General features: G+C 34.4%; 1 protein-coding gene across 3 annotated transcripts in view; it reads left to right on the forward strand.

Annotated features, from left to right (window-relative positions):
- The window catches only part of Ptpn4 (protein tyrosine phosphatase non-receptor type 4), a 192,836-nt gene extending 179,833 nt beyond the window's left edge, over window positions 1–13,003 (forward strand). For all 3 annotated transcript variants that reach the window (XM_004836053.4, XM_013076728.3, XM_021236579.2), the window contains 2 exons: window positions 5,872–6,007; window positions 12,541–13,003. In XM_004836053.4, coding sequence (XP_004836110.2) covers window positions 5,872–6,007; window positions 12,541–12,618 — 214 coding nt within the window. In that variant the 3' untranslated portion in view covers window positions 12,619–13,003. The remainder of the gene's footprint in view (window positions 1–5,871; window positions 6,008–12,540) is intronic.
- The last annotated feature ends 795 nt before the right edge of the window (window positions 13,004–13,798 follow it).

The following is a 13,798-nucleotide window of genomic DNA, read 5'->3' on the forward strand; positions in this document are numbered from 1 at the left end:
GTCCATTTCTTTTGTTCGATCTTATTGGCATATATGTTCTCAAAATAGGTATGGATGGATCCTCTGTGTTTCTGCTGGGTCCCTTGTAATTTTACCCTTTTTATTCTTAATTGCATGGATTTGGGTGTTTTCTTTCCTTTTTTTGATAAGGTTGGCTAAGAGTTTGTCAGTTTTTATTCTTTCGAAGAACCAACTCTTTGCTTCATTGATTTTTTTGTATCATTGTCTTACTATTACATTGATTTCTGCTCTGATCTTTATAATTTCCTCCCTTTTTATATTATTAAGTTTATTGGTACATTTTAGGTATACAATATAATGACATTCATCATTGGAAATTTGCGCCTTTACATACTGTATCTTGGTTCTTATTTTTTCCCCATTCCCCTGCCCTCCCTTCAGTCCCTCCGCCCCTCCATATTTACAAAGACTTTATTTCCATTTTTTTCATTTTCTCATATTAATTCCATTCCCTTCTTTCCTTTCCTCTACCCCTCCCACTTTCCCTTTTCCTTTACCCCTTGAATTTCCTCCCTTTTATGAGGTTCAGGTTTGTCCTGCTCTTCTTTTTCTGGAAGCTTGAGGTTCAGCATTAGGTTGTTTATTTGAGCTCACTGTTTTCCTAATATGATTATTCACTGCTATGAATTTCCCTCATAAGACTGCTTTCATTGTGTCCTATAAATTCCAATGTTATATTGGCATTGGCATTTAATTGCAGAAACTGATTTCTTTTTTAATTTCCTCTGTGATTCATTGGTTGTTCAGGAGTGTGGTGTTCAATTTCCATGTGTTTGTGAAATTCTTGTGATTTCTTCTGCTATTGATCTCCAATTTGATCACACAATGATCTGATAATATAGAGGGGATAACTTCATGTCCTTTGCATTTACTTAAATATGTTCTGTGAGCAAGTATGTGGACTATTGTGGAGAACAACCCATGTGCAGCTGAAAAGAATGTGTATTCTAATTTTTTGGAGTGGAACATGCTATAAACATTTGTTAAGCATTTGTTCATGAATTTCATTGAGTTCTAGTTTTTCGTTGTTTATTCTCTGTCTAGTTGATCTATTTGTGACAGTGTGGTATTGAGTTCCCCACTACTGTTGTATTAATGCTTATTTGATTTTTCATGTCCATTAATATTTGTTTTATATAGTTGGATGCTCTGGTATTTGGTGCATACATATTTATGATTGCCTTCTCTTTCTCTTGGATTGTTCCCTTTATAAGGCTGTTGTAGTGGCCTTCTTTTTCTCTTAATTAGTGTTGGTTTGAAATCCATTTGATCTGCAAATAGGATAGCTACTCCTGCTTTTTTTCAGCTTCCTGTCGCATGGAGTATTGTTTTCCACTCTTTAATTTTCAGTCTATGAGTTTCTTTTTGAATTAAGTGTGTTTCTTGTATGCAGCATATTGTTGGATATTGCTTCTTGACCCATTCTGCCAATCTGTTTCTTTTGATTGGTGAATTGAGACCATTAACATTGGTTATAACTGATATATATTGACTTATCCGTGTCATGACCTTTTCCTGTTGTTGGATTGTCCCCTTTGCATTTAATTTCTTGTCTTGCCTGATGGATTCGTTTTGCTGGGCTTCATAGCATTGTGACTCTCATTGTCTTTTCCTAGGATATTGTTTAAAATTTTTTTGGAGTGCTGGTTTGGTATTCATAAAGTTCCTCAGGTGTTCTTGAAGCTTTTCATTTTTAATATCTCTGAAATTGGAACATGTCTTGCAATGGATTATAATTTAGATCTGATGAAATACAGTGTTGTAGGTTGTCTCTTTGGTGCTGCAACAAAATGCCTGAGATTAGATAATTTATGAAGGACAAAATTTTATTTCTTTCTGTCTGTTTTTTTTTCTTCTGGTACCAGGGATTGAACTCAGGACCAGGCAGGCACAGCACCACTGAGCTACATCCCCAGCCCCAAAAATTTATTTCTTGTAGTTCTGAAGACTGAGAAGTCTGAGCTCAAGGCTCTTGCAAATTTGGGATCAGGTGAAGACTGCTGACTGCTTACAAGATAGTGACTTATGGCTACATCCTCCCAGAGGCCAAATGCCATGTCTTTATACAGCAGAAAAGGTGGAAGGGACAGGGAAGTGAAACCACTCCCTCAAGCCCTTTTCATATTTTTATATGTGGCCTAATCCCATCTGTGAGGGCTCTGTCCTCATCACTTAATGAATTCCTACATGTCCCACCTCTTTATATTGTCACACTGAAGATTAAGTTTCAACATATTAATTTCGAGGCACATGTTCAGGCTCTAACATAGGCACCCAGTAGGAGACTCCTTCCTTACTTGTGGCCCCTCTTAAAGATGTTCATTGAGTACTCCCACCTCTTAGAATGACCCGTCCAAATATTATTACATAATTCCGAGGGCTCTAGGTAAAGAATGGTAGGCTACATTCCTTCCCTTCAAACCCAAGTGTCCCCTTCCCTGAAAGAATCAACTACAACCTTCACTGCCACTGACCCAAAGATTAGGAGCCAAGTTATTTCCTCCCTAACATAACCACATGTTTAAGTGTTGTATTTAGAAGATATATTGAGCTATCCTTTACCTTTAAATCTTCTAGACATTTTAAGTGTATATTTTCAAATCATCAAAACAGATTATACACCAAATATTTGAGAGGCAAAACATTTTTATCCATTTCATTTTCCTAAGTATTCAGTAGTTTCATGGTTAATAATTAGACTTCGAAGAGTTCTTGACTCTTTCAGTGGTAAAGTTCATTAAAATTAAATTTTGTTTAAAACATTAACTTATTTAAAGTATAAAATATTGTCTTTTACCTATGTGTTAATTTATTATAATTCTGTTATTTTGCATTTTTAAGGGAAGTTCCTCATTATGTTTATACCTTTTCAGAAGATGACTTGTAGAGAATTGTGAGAAACTAGTTAGAAAACTTATATTCTAAGAAATTAGAGAATCTGAAAGAAATGGATAAATTCTTAGACACATGAATTACCAAAACTGAACCAAGAAGTCTCAGTGAACTCTGAACAGACTATAACAAGCAGTAAAATAAAAGCCCTACCAACTAAAAATCCCAATGGATTCAATGCTGAATTTTACCAGAACTTCAGGAAGGAACTAACACCAATACTTAAATTCTCTCATGAAACTGATAGGGAAGGAATATAGTCAAACCCATCCCTTGAAGCTAGCTAGCATTATCCTGATACCAAAACTGGACAAGAACTCAACAATAGAAAACTACCGGCCAATTTCCTCAATGAAAATAGATGCAAAACATCCTAACCAAGTCGGCCTCATCCCAGGGATATAAGAATGGTTCAACATATGCAAGTCAGTAATTTATACCACATAAATAGAAATAAGGATAAAAGTTACATAATCATCACAAAGCATACAGAAAAAACTTTTGATAAAATCCACCATCCATTCATAATACAAACCCTGACAAAAATAGGTAGATAATGACCTCCCCATAAACTAATAAAAGCCATTTATGACAAACCCACTGCCAACATCATATTAAATGAGGCACAACTGAAAACGTTTCCTCTAAAATTATGAACAAGTCAAGGGTTTCCACTCTTACTGTTCCTGTTCAAAATTTTGACTAGAACAATCAGGCAAGACAAAGAAATAAATGGATGCAAATAGGAAAGGAGAAGTCAAACTATTTGTATTTGCAGATGACATGATTCTTTACATAAAAGATCCCAAAAACTACATCAGAAGATTCTTAGAACTAATCAAAAAAATTTAGCAAAGTGTCAAGATTCAAAATAAATACACAAAAATCAGTCGTTCCTGTACAACAACAATGAACTCACCAAGAAAGAAATCAGGAAAAAAAAATGCCATTCACAGTAGCTCCAAATGCATACATACATAGGAATGATCCCAACCAAGGAGTTAAAGACCTTTATATCAAAAACTATAGTGCCCTGAAAAAGTTTGAAGGCATTAGAAAATGCAAGACATCCCCTGTTCTTCAACAGACAGAAACAATATTGTCAATTCAATCCCAATCAAAAATACCAAGAGCGGGCCAGGGGTTTAGCTTAGTGGCACCATGCCTGCCTGGCAAGCACAAGGTCCTGAGTTCAATTCCTGGCACCAAAAAAAATTACCAACAGCATTCTCCACACAACTAGAAAAAAGAAATCCTAAAATTTGTATAGACCCAGAAGAGACCTAAAATAAAATTGCCAGACCAGTCATGAACAAGGGCAAAGCAGGAGGAATTATAATTCTGGACTTCAAGTTATAATACAAAGATACAGTAATAAAAATAACATGGAACTGGCACAAAAACAGACACGTGGGCCGGGGATTTAGCTCAGTGGTTCTGCAGCCTGCCTCGTAAGTGCAAGGTCCCAAGTTCGATCCCCGGTACCAAAAAAAAACAGACACATTAACCAGTGGAATACAGTACAGGATGTAGAAACAACCCAAACACCTTAAACCGTCTGATTTTTGACAAAGGGGTCAACAACATATGCTGGTGAAAAGTTAGCCTCATTAACAAAGAATCCTGGAAAAACTGGTTATCCATGTGCAGAAGAATGGAATCTAGATCCATATCTTTCACCTTTTCCTAAAATAAAATCAAAATGGATTGAAAACCTAGATATAAAAATATAAACCCTAGCCAGGGATTTAGCTCAGTGGTTCCAGCTCCTGCCTCAAAAGCGCAAGGTCCCAAATTCGATCCCTGGTACAAAAAAAAAAAAATATGTATATATAAACCCTGAATCTGCTGGAAAAAAAAAACTGGAAAAATTTTGAAAACATAGGCATAGACAAGGACTTTCTGAATAGAACCTGAATTGTACAAGATAAAATACCAAGAATCAACAAACGATATTATATCAAATTTAAAAATCTTTTGAACATCAAAGTACACAACCAACAGAGTGAAGAGACAGCCTACAAAATGGAAAAAAATTTTGCCAACTGCTGTATACTTGGTCAGAAGACTGGTATAGAACTAAAAAAAAAATTGAGTCCCTAAAATAAAAGACCCAGTTGAAAAACAAGCAACTGAAATGAACGTGCACTTCTAAGAAGTACAAATGGCCAATAAATACATGAAAAAATGCTCAACATCTTTAGCCATCAGAGTAATGAAAATTAAAACAACACTGAGATTCCATCTTATTTCACTAAGAATGGTTATTATCAAGGGCTCAAAAAAAAGAAACAGAAACTCCATTTGACCCAGCTATTACCTCTTCTTCCTGAAAGCATTAAAGCCATATTACATTGATACATGCATACCCATGATTATCGCAACACAATTTACAATGGCTAAATTATGGAAATGGCCTTTATACCCATCAGCAGAGGAAAGGATAAAGAAAATACGGTATATATACACAATGGAGTACTATTCAGCCATAATAGATACATTTGAGTCATTTGTAGGAAGATGGATGGTTCTTGAGACCATAAAGCTAAGTGCAATAAATGAGACACAGAAGATTAAATATCCCATGGCTTCTCTAACATATGAAACCCAAAATGTAAATAAAGAGCAAAGTAAGAGAGATGATAGGAAACAAAGAGGTAGACTCTGTGGTGATGGGAAGGGGATCTGGGGAAGGAGGGAGAGGGGAAGGAGAGGAGAAAGGGGAGCAAAAATTATTAAGATGCAATATGTATACATACCTATTCCCCTAGATGAATGTAATTATTATGTATCACAAACCTATACTAATAAAAAAGAGCTGTGTAATAAAGAAAAAATTTGTCTTGCTACATAATTGTTCTATATTATGACTCAGTACTTTCATTTGTCTGTATATAAGTCACAAGAATTTTAACAATATTATCAGTAAGACTTGCCCATACTTTTCTTTTTTAAAAGTGCTGGAATTGGAAGAACTGGGGTTCTTATTACTATGGAAACAGCCATGTGTCTCATTGAATGCAATCAGCCAGTTTATCCCCTAGACATTGTAAGAACCATGAGAGATCAACGAGCCATGATGATCCAAACACCTGTAAGTACTGTATTTCATGTACACACGTGTATCCTCAACATGATGGTTTTTGTTATCATTGTGTATTCTAAATCTTATTTTTATTTTTTTAATTCCTTACCAGGAGCTAATAACCCTGAGCACAGGGATCAGCAAACTTTTGCCTATGAGCCAATCTGATCTACCGTTTGTTTTTGTAAATAAAGCTTTAGTGGGACCCAGCCATGCTCATTTATGTATTGTCTTCGGCTGCTTTCATATTACAAAAGCAGGTGAAGAAGTTGTAAGATATTATACCATATGGCTTGTAATTTCTAAAATAAATAATATCTGCCCTTTTACAGAAACATTTTTGCCAACAATGCAAATGAATAGCATGTTAAATCTTTTTGTTTTGTTTTGTTTTCTGGTACTGGGAATCGAACTCAGGACCTTGCTCTTGCGAGGCAGACGTGGTGCCACTGAGCTAAATCCCCAACCATAGCATGTTAAATCTTGAGTGTTAAACAGATGCAGAGGAACTTGCCTTGTATTACTTAGTCAGATGAAATATTCAACTGGAGAATCGTGGTGGGCCTGTTTTCAGCCAAATGCCTGTGATGGAATTGCCTTTTTTTTTTTTTTTTTTTTACATAAGAACTTAAATTGTAACAACAACAAAAAGCCTAGAAATTAAGCTATTTATTATATTCTCCACTGACTCTTAATTATCCTGTAGGAATCAAAAGAGGAATTATGGAATTTTAGAGTTAATGTTAAGATTTTTTTTTTATTAATTAAGCCATTGTGGAAGGTTAGAGTTATTAGAGGAGGTTAGATTACTTGAAACAGAGTAACTTAGGTGCTTTAATAACTGCCTGCCACTTTTTTTGCTTATAATTATAAAAGATTTCAAATATACCACAAAAGCAGACAATATAATGAATAACTTGTTTAGAACTCACTTTCCCATATTTGAAGCAAATCTTAGATATCAACTGTATTTATTCTTTTAAACAACAAAATATCAGTTTCACCTAAATGTAATGAAGAATAATTCCTAAAATCAAGTAGTCAGTATTCAGATTTTAAGTTGTTTCATATAAATCATAGCATTTTTCTTTGAGACAGCTTTATTGAAATATAAACCCACCTACAAATTTTACCCCTTTAGCATTCCTTTTGGTGGTGTATCACAGAGGTTCACAACCACTACTATATTTAATTTTAGAATATTTTCATCACCCCACAAAAAATTCCACACATAGTAATTATTCCTCTTTGCCCTGTAACCTCCTTAACATCCAACTTACCTGCAGCCTAGGCAAAAACTAACCTCTGTCTGTTTTGGATGTTTTCACATGAATACAACCATATAGTCTGGTCTGTTTTCCTTCTTTTAATTAGCATAATATTAGTATGGATCAGTACTTCATTCTTTTTATTGCTGAATAATTTTCCATTGTATAGCTATAACATATTTGATTTATTCTCCCATTGATGGACCTTTGGGTTGTTTCCACTTTCTAGATGTTATGAATAATGCTTCCATGAAAATTTATATGTATGGTTTTGTGTGAACATGCATTTTCATTTATATTGGGTAGTCACAGGAGTAGAATTGTTGGATCATATAATAATTCTGTATTCAGCTATTGTAGGGACAACTGTTCAAATCTTTTTCCTTTTTTAAAATTATCACTGGTTTATATATTTTTGAATAGAAGTCCCTTACCAAATTATGATTTTCAAACATTTTTTATCTGTCTTTTCACTTTGATTTTAGCATTTGAAGCACAAAAGTTCTAAATTTTTTTTTATTCTTTTGGTACTGGGGATCAAACTCAGGAACCTTGCACTTGTGAGGCAGGAGTGGTGCCACTGAGCTAAATCCCTGTCCCCAGAAGTTTTAAATCTTGATGAAGTCCCGTTTACCTATATTTTTCTTCATTGCTTGCTTGCTTTTTGATGTTATATCTAAGAAATCATTACTTAGCCCACAAAGATGTAAATGTTGTAAGAGTTTTACATTTTTATTTATTTTATTTATTTATTTTTTAATTTATTTTTTTAATTGGTACCGGGGATCAAACTCAGGTCCTTACGCTTGCGAGGCAGGCAGCAGAACCACTGAGCTAAATCCCCAGCCCGAGTTTTACATTGTTTGATCTCATACTTAGGACTATTGTTTTGAGTTAATTTTTATGTATATTTTTGAGATAGGATTCCAGCTTTACTACTTTGCATGTGGTTATCCAGTTGTCCCAACATTGTTTATTGAAAAATCTGTTTTTTCCTCTTTAGTTGTCTCAGGTCTCTTTCAAAAAATCAGTTAACCACAAATATAAAGATTTATTTCTAGGCTTTCAGTTCTATTCCATTGATATGAATATCTACTCTTAGGCTTATTCTACTGTTATGATTAATACGGCTTTATTGTAAAATTTAAAATCAAGAAATATGAATATCCAACTTTGTTCTTTTTCAAAATTGTTTTAACTTTTCTGAGTCCATTGCATTTCCATATGAATTTTAGAATCAATTTGTCCCTCCTGCAAAAATAGCCAATTAGAATTTTGGGAGGGATTGCGTTGAATCTGTAGATCAGTTTGGAAAGTATTGCTTTATTGATGATACTTGTATCTTCCAAACTACAACAGGATTGTCCTGTTTATTTAGGTCTTTAATTTCTTTCAATAGTGTTTTGTAGCTTTTAATACACAAGTCTTATACTTCTTTTGTTATATTCATAAGAATTTGTCATTAGATGGTATTGTAAATGGAATTGTTTACTTAATTTCATTTTTGGACTATTCACTGCAAAGGCATAGAGATGCAGTTGATTTTATTTACTGATCATATATCCTACAACCTTGCTAAAAGCTATTGTTTTCAATCTAGATACCTTTTTTTCTTCCTTTCCCTTTTTTTCCCCCCACATAAGTATACTGCCTAGAACCCTCCAGTACAGTGTTGAATGGAAGTGATGTATTTTCACTGCTGGGAAAAAATTTCTGACATAACCTAAAAGAGCAGAGATTTATTTCAGCTCATGGTTTCAGAGGTTTCAGTCCATGTTCAGCTGACTCCATTGCTTTAGGCTTGTGGTGAGTCAGAAACATGGTGGAAGGGTGTGGCAGAGGAAGGCTGTTCGCCTCATGGCAGCCAGGAACCAGAGAGAGAATAAGAGTACAAGAAAGAGGAAAGAACTGAGACAGGATATATCCTTCAAAGCCTAGCCCCTACTGACCTACTTCTTCCAACTAAACCTCACCTCCTAATAGCCCATTCAGCTATAAACAATGGATTGATGAGGTTAGTGCTCTCCTAAACCAGTCACCTCTTTAGGGCCCACCTCAGAGCATGCTACACTGGGGATCAAGCACTCCATACATGAGTCTTTGGAGATGCTTCGTATTTAAACCATAACAAGTAGCGAGGCCAAAACACTTTTCCTGATCTTATCAGGAAGGCTTTTGGTTTTCCACCACTAGAAATGTTAAACAAGAGTTTTTGCTATTTACCAGGTTAAAGAACTTCCTCTGTACTAGTTGATAAGTATTTCAGTCCTGAAAAGGTGTTTAATTTTCTCAAAAAATTTTTTTTGCATCTGAAATGATTATATGGGAGTTTTATTCTTACATTTTTGTGATGCATCATATTTTTGGTGTGTTACATTTTTGGTTGTTAAGTTGACCTTGCATTCCTGAGATAAATATCACCTCAATTTAATGTACAATTACTTTTATGTGTTGCTTTATTTGATTTGCTAACAGTTTCTTGAGTTTTTTGCTTTTCAATCTATATTCTTTTCTTTTTTTTTGAGACAGTCTCACTATGCAGTCTGGGCTTATTCTACTGTTATGATTAATATGGCTTTATTGTAAAATTTCAGTTCAGGCTGGGCTTGAACTGACTGTGTAGCCCATACTGGCCTTGAACTCACTGAGATTCTCCTGCATCAGCCTGCTGAATGCTGGGATTACAGGCATGTGCCACCAGGCCCAGCTACATTCTTTCATAATAGGTTTTTTTTTTCTCTTTTTAATTGTAAAATACACATAATCATAAAATTTACTACAGTTTTTTGTTGTTTGATTGTTGTTTGGATTTTGCAGGGTTGGATAGAACCCAGGGGCTCATGAATGCTAGGTAAACATTCTAACACTGAGCTATTTCCCCCAGCTCTTCCTGAAATGTTCAATTGCCAGAGCTAGGAAAATATATATGTGATAAGTTAATATTGATTCTGTGGTTTTACTTAGCACCTCTGATACTTTTATCTCCTTTAGCAAGAATATTGGCTTTCTTCAATACCAACAATGAAAGACTTAGAATAACATAAGTACTCTGTTGTTTTATTTCAAATTGCACACCAACAGTTTCAAAATGACGACATTAACAGGACAACAGTGTAGCTACTAAAGATAGTTTTTAATTTTTTCACACTTCTTTTTACGTTTAGATATATCCTCCAAGAGCTAGTGTCATAAAGTCCCTTGGAATAACTCCCCTTTATGTGGTTATGCCATTAACTAGAAATATACACTTTTATTTTATATATTCAATATTTAGAAATTTTAAAAATTAATTTTAGAATTAATATAAAATATAAAGGTATAAAATAATACATAGTTCTAAAGTAAAATCTGGAAAATAAGAAAAATGTATTTAATGAAGTCCAGCCTCATGCTTCCTCTTCAGTCTATGTCTTTATGAGAAAACATTTTTATTTTATTTTTATTTTTTTTATTTTTTTTATTTTTTTGGTACCTGCGATTGAACTTAGGACCTTGCCCTTGCGAGGCAGGCACAGAAACCACTGAGCTAAATCCCCACCCCTAAAAAACCATTTTTAAAGCCAGGGATTTAGCTCAGTGATGCCGCGCCTGCCTTGCAAGCACAAGGGCCTGAGTTTAATCCCCGGTACCAAAAAAAGAAACCATTTTTAAATTATTTATCTTTGCTTTATTTATTTGTTTGTTTTATTTTATTTTTTTAATGGAAGTAGTGCTACACACCTGTAATCTCAGCATTCTGGTAGCCTGAGGCAAGAGGTTTGCAAATTCAAGCCCAATTTAGGCAGTTTAGCAAGAAACTGTCTTGACCCCGCTATTCCCCTGCTGGGTATCTTCCCAAAAGAATTAAAAGAATCATATCACAGTGATATATGTGCACCCATGTTTATAGCAGCACAGTTCGTAATAGCTAAAGCTTGGAAACAACCCAAGTGCCCATCAGCTGGAAACTGGATAAAGAAGATGTGGGTTTTTTTATAAAATGGAGTACTACTCAGCCATAAAGAACAAGAAACTAGAGACATTTATAGCTAAATGGATGCATATTGAGGCCATACTCTTTAAGTGAAATAAATAGGACACATGTATAAATACTGAGTAGTTTCTCTAGTGTGAGAAACTGAAAGTGTAAATAAAGATTAAAATGAATAATTGATAATTTGAAATAGGAAGAAAAGGTCCAGAGGGGTAGAGGAAGTGGGAGGGGAAGGGGAAAGCAAAGAAGGAAAAGGAAAAATTATGAGAAAAGAAAAAAATGGAAACAGTCTATGTAAATAGGGAAGGATGGAGGGGATGAAGGGTCCACAGCTAATGGGGAAAAAATAAGGACTAAGATACATCATGTACAGGTACAAGCACCCAATGATAAATATAAACATATTGTATATCTAAAATGTACCAATAAAATAATTTAAGCAAAAAAATAAATAAATAGAAAGTTAGAAAGAGAGAGAGAAGAAAGGAAAGAAAGAAAGAAAAAGGAAAGAAAGAAAAGAAAAGGAGAAAAGGGGGGTTGTGGGTCAGTGAGAAAGCCCTGGGTTCAATCTCTAGTACCTCCACCACCCAAAAAAAGCTAAACTGATATAGATAGTTATATTTTCCCCTTTATTTTACAAAAATATTCTGTTATACAAACTTTATATACCTTGATTTTTTTACTTAAAATATTCTGCAATCCTGTATAGTAGTCTGTATGGAGAACTTTTTTTCCTTTTCACTGAGATACAGATTACTTACCCCAACTTTCACTGATGACAGTTTGAACTGTTTGTAACTTTTCTGTTATAAATAATCAAGTAAACAGCCTCATCTGTCAATATGTGTTTTCAGTTTCTTTTTCTAGTTTATCCTTTGGATATGTTCCTGCAAGTGGGATGGCTGTGTCAAAAAGTAATAATGGGGCTGGGATTTAGCTCAGTGGCATCCCTGCCTGCCTCACAAGGGCAAGGTCCTGAGTTCAATCCCTGGTGCCAAAAAAGAAAAAAGAAGTAATAATGTATTTTGTTAAATGTTTGCAAATTCTTCTTCAGAGAGTTTGTAGTATTTTGCATCCATACCAGTCATGTGTAGGTGAATTTTGTCAATAAAATATGTTGCACTTTTACTTTTGTCCCATCTTTTGGTAAAAAATTGTATCTTAATGTTAATTCATTCTGCATTTCCTTTTTAAGCAAGCCAAGTGCTAACTAAGATTGGGGGTATTTTGCTTTTGTTTGGCACACGTGTGTGTATTCTGATGTTTCTGATTAATTCTATTTTTTGTATTTTATTTTTCAGAGTCAATACAGATTTGTATGTGAAGCTATTTTGAAAGTTTATGAAGAAGGCTTTGTTAAACCCTTAACACCATCATAAAATAAATAAGAAAACAAAAGTTCTGGGATATGTGTTGGAAAACTACTTCTCATTATATTTACTGTGCCATGACACTGCTCACAGGAAATGGCATCTCAAAAAAAAAAAGAACTCACAAAAACTTTGAAAAACTTCAGCACTGTTGCACTTTATTGTTTAAAAATGTCACTCTTTCAAAATCTATAATTCATGTGTTTGAAGACTATTTCATGCTTTGCTCCGAACAAATAGTGAATAACTGAGTATGTTCAGGGTAATTTATGAAATTTTGTGGTGGTGCCATGCAGTCCCCTTCTGGTAGAATTGCCACAAACAAGGCTCAGAATTCTCATCTCTGGTGTACACCTGTATCTTGAAAGCAAAAAGAAGTAAACATCACAAGTCAGCTCTGGTCTTTTTTGGTGGTTTATGTACCTACTAATACTGATTACCAGATTTTATTTTTAAAATTTTAGCAATATCATTCTCCATATTAGCCAATACACTGCCTATGGATGCAGCACATCTTTCCCTACAACCCTGCCCCCCGAGTAGAGACCTGCTGTTCAGAAGAAGAAAGGTGGAATTTGTTACTATTCCCAGGAAATGCTGCATATTGTCCATTTACCAGCATCTTATAGAAAGTAAAATATGAATCTACAAATTTTCTTGGATTTAATAATATAATTTATATTTATCTTATGGTTGGCTTATTCCAAATCATGTGATTTCACATACTTGATGTAAAAGAATGCATGCATTGTCTTAACCCCTTAAGTGCCTTGAGATCTCATTGTATGTCTAATGAAAAGGCACTCATTTGACCCCACTAGGAGGTGTGTATGTATATTGTACATTCTGACATTTTTATGCATTTTGAATAAGTTCACATTTTTAAAAAAACAGCTTCTTGTATTGAGAGTTATGCAGTGAAAAAAGGGTAAAGAAATTCTGTTTCTTACTCAGTACTTAATATTTTGCTATAAGAAGCAGAGTTAAAATTGTGTTCTACTGAGTTCATGTCCTGCTGTTATGGAATTGTTCAAAATCCAAACATTCCTTTACTGAGGGACAGGGGTTACAGTTTAGCAGCTCAGCTTATTCTTCAAGTTTCATATTTATTTTATTTCTAACTTTAGAAATGGCGTGTAACATGTATGTTCAAGACAAATATTGATACTCTAAGCTAAAGTTAGAGAAC

The sequence above is a fragment of the Heterocephalus glaber genome, unplaced genomic scaffold, assembly GCF_053883595.1.
Source record: "Heterocephalus glaber isolate CG9 unplaced genomic scaffold, H.glaber_assembly_v1.0 deba00000347, whole genome shotgun sequence".
Taxonomy (NCBI): domain Eukaryota; kingdom Metazoa; phylum Chordata; class Mammalia; order Rodentia; family Bathyergidae; genus Heterocephalus; species Heterocephalus glaber.